Source organism: Schistosoma haematobium, chromosome ZW, assembly GCF_000699445.3.
Source record: "Schistosoma haematobium chromosome ZW, whole genome shotgun sequence".
NCBI classification, from domain to species: Eukaryota; Metazoa; Platyhelminthes; class Trematoda; order Strigeidida; family Schistosomatidae; genus Schistosoma; species Schistosoma haematobium.
In genome coordinates, this window is record NC_067195.1 from 36,530,837 (window position 1) to 36,539,958 (window position 9,122).

Sequence of the window (9,122 nt, forward strand, 5' to 3'; positions counted from 1 at the left end):
TGAAGACAGTGAAGGTAAGAGTATGGAGGGACAGGAAGATATATGTCCCAAAGGAAATCCGGCAGTCCAACTTCTTGAAACTTGGTCTTCTGTATTTGTGAGGCTAAGCTAAGAGTGGACGGTAATGAAAAGATCGTGACAACAACTTAACGTTAAGAAGCAAGCCCTCCCTAAAGCTACTAGCTCATAATGGAGACATTAAATATATTAAGTAATAAATAAGCCTTGTATTCGGATACAAACTGCGTTTTTGTTGTGTCTGCGGCACATTTAGCCTGAACAACAATTTAGTGAGGAATACCAGTGTCTTAGTGCAATAACATTTCTCATAACAAACCCGTGCTTCTAAAGTAACTCATGAAATAGTACTTAAGTCCTCCAGAAACCACTGAGTGTGCTGGAATGTATGGTTTTCCGTAATTGAAATCAAGTACAGAATTATGAAAAAGGAAATTATTATCCGTCCTCAACAACATAACTGCCGCCGCTTAAGTCAAGATAAAAATTTATGTAGTGCAGTAAACTCTGTCATCTACGATATCTAGTACCTCAATTTGACACGAGATGTTTCATATTAAGGGCTATAACTGTGCTTTCGAATCTTTCTCAAGACAATCAAACGCTTCGTTTTTATTTGTCTTGAGCGTAGAGCATAAAATATTTCCATTGTTCCTCAAAAAATTTGAAAAATCAATTTGTACACTACGTTCAAGCCCATCAAGGCATTATTGAATGAACCAACACTAACTTTTGAATCTATTGAAATAACTAAGCACTCCTATATGACTTATATTTAGTCTTCTATGAATAAAAGATAGGTAGGAATCTCTCCACTACCAAATGTTGATTATGTCTTGGATTTCACTGTCAGCTTACCTAGAGTTCCCTGCATCCATAAAAAGTTCTCTTGTTTCGGAAGTCTTAAACAGATCATTACTTCATACTCATAGACTGCAATCCTTAGGGCACAACTCTGGTTGACTTCGCAGAACAATTCACTATTTCACTCACTGATTTCCTTCTCTTCTATTATCTTGCTTTATTTGTACATGATGAGCTTCAAATTTTCCAAAATTGCTGGAATTTTCAATCTTCCTAAGGTGTGCTAACATTATCAGATGTCGATGTTTGAGAACAAATAATATTTGTATGTTACCTCATCACGAAGATATTGGACACTGGAAATCGCCAAGGGTCGACCTAGAGGTTGTGGATTTGACCAGAGACTTAGTGGTTAGTTGTTGTACTTTAAGTACTTAAATGTTGTATTTGTACTACCTACTTTTAAATATGACGTTCGTTTCACGTTTTTCATAAGACTAGTAATTGATTTGTAAAACACCTCCATAAACTCACAAGCAAACAAATAAGGGCAAATAAAAGTGCCTTTCCCACAGGAAAGTAAAGGAGAAACGCGCCAAAAGTCTCTTTTTTTGCCTCCCTTGAGGAGGTAATGCGACATTCCCAATTTTTGCAGCCGAGTTTGAATTTTAGCTGAATTTACAGCTAGTTGTTTACTTATCACTTAGATTTACCAGGATTACCAACCTTCTCATTCATTTACACAAATTCCACGGAAATGTTGACTGCAAGTGACTTGATTGAAAAAGCTATATCTGATTGAAGACATTCGCAGACGATAGAATCATAGTTTATGAGGAGACTAATAACTGACATGCGGTATGTAGACCATTAATTCACGCTAGCAATCGTAGGCAAGTGCTTGTTAGCAAGCAGTCCTTTATTTTTAGACACTATAAAGATTCTCTAGACTACATGGCACTGGCTTTCAGACTCACCATTGACACATTGATTTGTGGTTTATACTCCAGTCACTGAAAATGATAGTACTCCAGCAGTTTTGATCACTAAGTTTATGTAATTGTTAATTTATTATTAGTATGAATAGAGAAATTCGGGCGAGATTATAATGTTTAGATGGACTATGAGGGACGTCAGAGTGATAAACTCCCTAGGGCTAAAAAGAGGGTTATGGATTGGCTTGAGGTAATAGGATCGGAATCTAAAAGTTGGGGTTAGAAATAAGAGTTGGGGTTTTCATCACCAATTGACACTAGATATAATGTAAAAATTCTATTTAGCCATGTGGATAAGTATATTTCTCCCCGAAATCTTTAGATTAATTGCTTCGTCTATAAATTATGGTCTCCGGAATTTGTCCTATATATTACCTCCAGCGTACTGTTTTGTATTTTGTTTGTGGATTAATCTCAAAGCTGTTTTGTGACTATTTGATTTGTGCCTATGAAGTCTTGAACTCAGTAATTTCCCTTAAATAGACGGTTAATTTTTCCAAGACCGTTGTCAGCCAGATAAAGTTTGTTAAATTTGTACCCTATCCATAAATCTGAGTGCATAACGCGATGGCGTTCGAAGTGAACAGTACTGGGTTTGAGTCCCGAATTGGACATCGACTCAGGGATACGGGTACACCCAGCTCACGAGTCCTAAACAAAATGAAACCCATATCCTAGGTCCCACTGCTAGCTGCCGTCCATCTCTGCTTCAAGTGCTTGTAACTTAGTAGCCATATTGAGGCGATTCTCACAGGATCCACATATACCTAAAGAAAACGGACTAATTGCAGTCCTACGCATCAATGGGAAACTCCAAGTAACCAATACAAATGGATCATTCGACCATAATAGGACCCATAGTTACCGTATTCAGACTCTAATCTGATAATGTAGTGGGGATTACAAAGGATAGTTTTCCTCAAGTTTCTCAAGTTCACACCAAATAAGCCACGTAATGAGAACAAAATAGGTAGGTGCTGCTCATGCTCTGGCGCTCAGTGACTAACCAATCTCAGCACTGAGTCCAGGATAATCATATGTGGGGCACGCTTTTCAAATCGATGTATAGATAACAAACTTGTAGTTTTTCACCATAGTTTTGAGGATAGGTCTCTAAACTATAACAATCCACTACTAGTAGTTCGTTCTGTGGAGATAAATCCGCCCACATTAAGTTTCAAACATCGATGGTAGTGACTTTACATGAAAAAAAACTATTCTTATGAGATACTCATTAAAAAAAACATGTGATTAATTGTTTAGCAAACTAAAACCCCTTGGACAAAATAAAATCTTCAATTTAGTGGAGTTGCTTAGTAGTTCAAATATTGAAATTAATGTAAGATGTAGTTTAGTCATTCATGCTCTTTCCTCATTATCTGAGAACTGCGAACACCTGGAGGCCCTATCCAAAGCAGGGTATTTTCTCAGAGAATCACTTTCTACTCTTCTTTGCAAGGTCTACTGCACAAAGCAGTGGAACAACACCAAGACACAATCATTGCGTAGTCGGTGATTGAAATAGGTTTGTACACCGTTTGTTCCCCGTCAAAGTCATTCTTGTATGTAAATTCGCACAACTCTCATTTCAAAGTATTAAACTGACTCAGACGTAAAACCAAGCATTCCAATAATTTTAGTACAAATGACTTTCTTCATTTTATTGTAGTTACATAAATAGCAACGTGGCTTACTACTTCTATGGAATATTTGTAACAGACTTTCGTTGGATAAATTCCAAAGTTCAAGCAAATATGGAACAGTCGTCTGGGACACCGAACCTCATCGTTAACGAAACTTTAAACACTGATATGATCAACAACGAACAAAAACATGGACATAACAGTATCCAACCAAAGGATATTCATATATCAAGTACTTCAGTATCTGTACATCATCGTCGCAAGCGGTCGCATATATCATCATTATCGGGGCCTGTGCATGCAGTTAATCATATAGAAGCACCCACATATGGAGAATATGAATTTCCATCGTTAAAAGATCATGTTGACATTGTAGAGTCGGCAGACGAGGAAAATGTACTTCTTAGTTGCAATCCTGAACATTTTCTGCGTAGTGATTCAACTTTTGGTGAAAAATCCGTCGATTCGCTAAAGCTCGCTAAACTCGATCCGGAATTCCGTGACTTAATCTCACGTTATGTCTGCTCAGAATATGTGGTTCATTGTCTTGAACTGGCAGGCTTTTGTACACCGTATGTTGTCGCCCGACTAGATGATCATCAGTTACAGAGGCTTGAGACGTTTGTTGGACATGCTTGTTCGATTATGAAGTCAATTACCTTACGAGAGCATTTCGTAGGGCCCATTTTTGCAAATGATCCATTAAAGTTTAAACTACCCTCAGGTGCTGCTTGTGGAATTCTTTTGGCTGCACACGAAATTCGTCGGAGGTATCGTCGATCTCAGTTATCGATAGAGGGTCAAAATCCTATTGATGAGGATTTCATAATTGTCCCAGACTCATGTGATCAGAGCTTCAGTGATATAGGTTGTCAAACAGATTCTTCATTGTCTCACTTAATTTCTTCAACATCTTCACCGCCTGTTACCTTGGCTGACCCATTACCAAGCAACTTTGTGGAAAATTCGGATTCAACATCTCCAACATCGGTGGTAAATTTGACGTCGAAAACCTACTTTTCAGATTCCCCGAATCCCTCACGCAGGTCAGAACCAAGTGTTCCACCTTCTGACGGACCAGCAGTGATCATGGCTGCTGCTCTCCAAGCTGCCGCAGCTGCTGTGAGTGGAAATGGATACAATAATATCACTTTGTTTTCTAATTCCTTACCCGATGAAAACAGTTTAACGACACTCTCTGGTTTAAGTAGCTGTAACTCTGGTGATACAAATCCTGTGCTTCATCCAGGAACTAGCATCTCTCCTGTTTCATCACGTAATACGATTCCAGTGTCAAATATGCCTTCTGTCGCCATCACATCAAATGCTATACCATCTCATTCTAACTTTTTGATCAGTTCCTCTCCAGTCGGATACGGAAATGGATTATTTGAGAATGAAGGAGTCAATTTGGAGCGCTTGAAACAGCATTCTTCAGCTAGTGCAATCAGGTTAGCATCACGACAGTTTGTTAACGCTTACCTTATGCGTGGTCGAGATTTTGATATGGAAATGGAATTGTCAGTGACTCCTGAGGGTTTTAAACGTGTCACTGGTATATTTTATTGTCATCTCTGCAGAGAGAAACGTGAGCGCACATCAGCCGTACGCTTTTCCATAGCCCGCAACAGGTATCCAGTTTTGAGTAATGTATTATCGCACTTAAAAACACATTTTCATTATCGGGGTCAAACGTTATCAGGATTGCAGGCTGCGGTCACCCAACAAACTCAGAACTTACTCAAGTCGGCTAATGCGCTTAATGAGTCTTTTATTGGAGAAGGTTTAGGTCAGTCTCCAGGACCGTTCAACAGTTCGAGCTGTCGCACTGATTTTACGGTACAACATACAACTAATTCATCTAATACATCGCTTCTGCCAACATCTATTTCTCTTAACCAATTTCAGTTACAAATGAAACCTGAACCAGGAAACTGCACGTATACTATTGAAGCTGAGGGCATTGAAGACTCTAGTTCTGTGCATCAGATTTTAGACAGCTTGTCTCCGCCAAATAGATTAAACTCACCGGATACCAAAGGTTCGTCTCCCACTCGAGGTTTGGAACTCAAAGTCATTATCCCATCGCGACCAAATTCAGATAGCCAATGTAATACGCTAACTTCGTGATGTACATCCTATAACTTTTCCCCACAAATATATGATTCTCATGTTATGAATACTGACGTGCCTGTTCCAAATATTTTTTTTCAAGCATTAACACTTCGAACATGTATACAATGTTTATTTAGCATTTCTATCCATTCCATAGAGAAAATTGTGTGTAAATACCAATAGTTTATTATCATCGATATTCAGATGTGTGTGTATATTTGTATATAAATCCTTTTATTAAGTACTCATTCTTCCTTTATTTTTACAGTTTAGAAGTATTTTTCATCTTAGAATAAAATCAATAGACAAACAGTTGGAAATCACAAAACAGAAGAAATCCAGGACTCATCAGAAGTGCACAGTGATGACTTTATACGGGATCGAAATCCTGAGGTCCCGGGCATTACAACACAATGTTCAATTATTGAGGATTAGTAAATCTCTTCTCATTTAGTCATAGTCATTTACTGGTGAGTTTGTAACAGTGCTATATTCAGTGTTAAGATGTTTGATGATAAAACCTCTCATAGGTATTTTAGGGACGTTCTCAGTGGGGTGGTATAATATTCGACCAGTTGTGGAAGGAACAATATTAGGGTCTGAGGACCCTAAGTTCTTGCTCTAAGTATTACAAGACCAATTAGGAGTATCGACGTTGTTATTTGTTTAAAAATTAGTGTAGTTTAACGCTTCTGATTAGGGCCTAAATAAAGCCGAATATGGAAAAAGACTACGCTTGTACATCTTTCCTGTAAAGTGTTTGTATGAACGTCGGTGCTACGTGGTGCTTTGAATGAGATACTGTGCAGCAAAAAGGCGGCACTGCGTCCAACTATTGTCTCACTCACCAACTTTGTTTCAAATACTAGGAAAGCTAATCGGAACACCTATTAAGTTATTTCGACATACAGTTGGACATAAAACTGCAATTTAAAAATCCTGATTGCAGATAATCAATATATTGTTTAAATTTTACTAAAATTGTAAAAATGTGTGACAATGTGTCCTCACTAAGTGTCGATTTTCCATCCACCTGTTCGTCCTACACACTTTCAGCTATTTATTAAATTTGAAATCCATTTTATAAGTTGCTCCAGACGTAATCGTAATTAGGAAGTGGATTACACTTAGTTACGATGATGATTTCGATTATTTTTCAAAATTACATACTTTAAAGATGCAGATTATTGTTTGTGATAATTACTATTCACTGGTTACTACAACTGAAGGGCGTTGATTACTGAAATCGATAAGCGATTTTCCACGAAACAACTTTTCACCCCACAGACAACTTCTAGTCGATTTTTATCGCACTTGATGATCATGATATTTTAGGGATTTTTTAGAGATGGTGTATTACCCTAAAATGTTTTCATTAGCATAGCTATTGTTTGGTAGGTTTAACTAATAAAAAATCAATTCACTTTATGAAGCTGGTCAAGCTCACTGATGTGACCCTGTTAAACTTAAAAATATACGGCCACAGTACATTCGTCTAAAATAATCCCTTATAAGACGATGGTTTAGCTCACTATGTTATTCTTATGAGAGCCGCCATATTTCATGCAAATGAAATATACAAGGCGACAGAGTTTTCGTAAAAAAAATTGTCTTATGAAATATGGAGTTCTGTGATATTTTGCAAGACATGAATACTTATATAAATGCGCAAACTCTACGAACAAAGTTAAGTTCGATTCCACATAACGTTTGTTGGGATATCTAACGCCGCTGAACAACTCACAAGCACAACGTGAATCATAATACTAACTAATTAGTAGATGTATACACTTAGTATGCTCTAATTTATAAGTCGCTAACTAGTAGATATGATACCTAGCCTACCTTTGTATGTTTGTATAATGTAACTTAGTTTATTATATTTGAGCAATGAAATAAAGCATTTTGCAGCTAACCAGTCAACTTTTTATACATTTCCATTTGTGAACTTAAAAAGTGTGAAAAACAACGAATTAAACTATGTAATAATAATGTGGTGAAATGTATGGAGTGTAATGAATTAAATTTAATGGACTATTACCTGGGTTTAATGAGAAATGGAGACAGTTAAAAAAGACTATGAGACCGATTAAGGACAATTAAAAAAAAACAAATCATGTGCGTCTAGGACCAGTTTCGCCTCATTCATTACACTGAGTTTTTAAGCCGTTGAGGAAAAAGTAGTAACTTGCGTAATTTACCTCCACTTATTTACTGTTATCCTTGCTATCCAGTTTGATATGGCAAAATAAGTTAAAACACCAAGAATAGCATGGGGCTTTCCAAAAAATGTATAAGGAACAATGACTGGACAGGTCGACAAATTTGGTTGCTCATTGCAATTATCAGCTCTTAATTAATTACTAAAGACTTACTCCTCGTGAAGGAGCGTAGATCACCCGCCAGGATTCTCGATTGAACTCTGTCTTGGGCAGTCCTTTCAAGTTGTCATTCATTCTTTTGATGTCTGCTTACAGTTCCCGGCGCAGTATGTTCCTTGGCCTGCCTCTTTTCCTCTTCCCTTCAGGATTCCAAGTTAACGCCCGCCTCGTGATACAGTTTGATGATTTTCGTAATGTATGTCCTATCCACCTCCAGCGCCATTTTCAAAATTGATCTTCATCTCAAAGCTGGTTTGTCCTCTCCTACAGTAGACTGTTGCTGATAGTATCCAGCTAACGGGCATTGAATATCTGGCGTAGACAATTGTTTATAAATACCTATATATTTTGATGAAAGTTGTAGTAGTTCTCTAAGTTTCGGCCCGTACAATAGGACTATCTTGACCTTTGTATTGAAAACTTTTGCATTCATGTTGGCTGATGAACTAATTACTTCTATGAATTTGGTGTTTAACTTGTTCCGCTAATGAGATATAGCAACTTTGACCGATGCACTTATGTGCTTGTTCCTACGTTGTAACCGACTGAGTTATTTTTAGTTCCATACGTTCTCCGGTTGTAAGAATTCTGCCCATGTTTTGCCAATCAGTGCCTTCTCATCTACATCAGATCCTCCTTGTTCATCAATTATGCTTCTCAGTCGCGTGAAAGCATCCACCTATTCCAGTGCTTCTCCATCACGTGTGATTTGGTTGTATTTCAGAATCTTGCTTTCTCACATTTGAATGTTGAGATCTACTACTGTAGACGTTGCTGTAACATTGGCCGTCTTCATCTACATCTGTTGCCGTGTGACATAGAAGACCTGAATCATCTGCGAAGTCCAAATCGTCTATTTGCATCTAAACTGTCCATTGTATTACGTGCTTCTCCTGAGATATGTAGGTCTTCATAATCCAGTCAGTCAACCACAAGAAGAAAGAAAGCGCGAGAATAAGCAGCCTTGTCTGACACCGCTCCTCACTTGGAATGCATCTATCAGTTGTCCTCCATGCACGACTTTGCAATACAGCCCATCGTATGAGTTCCATATGATGTTGACGATCTTCTAAGCTACTCTTCTTCTAGTGTCAAGGGTGGTTTCAAAAGGTTCCCCCATCGCCGTCAAGAAATCTGATCTATAGTGGCGAATCCCATTCTATAGA

The 9,122-nt window shown here is 37.8% G+C and overlaps 1 protein-coding gene across 1 annotated transcript; it reads left to right on the forward strand.

Moving 5' to 3' along the window:
* The first annotated feature begins 1,193 nt into the window (after positions 1–1,193).
* MS3_00003438 (uncharacterized protein) lies at positions 1,194–5,843 on the forward strand. The gene is made up of 2 exons (XM_012945653.3): positions 1,194–1,233; positions 3,487–5,843. The coding sequence occupies exon 2, from the start codon at positions 3,572–3,574 to the stop codon at positions 5,588–5,590; it is 2,019 nt and encodes a 672-aa protein (XP_012801107.2). The 5' UTR covers positions 1,194–1,233; positions 3,487–3,571; the 3' UTR covers positions 5,591–5,843.
* Positions 5,844–9,122: the final 3,279 nt, after the last annotated feature.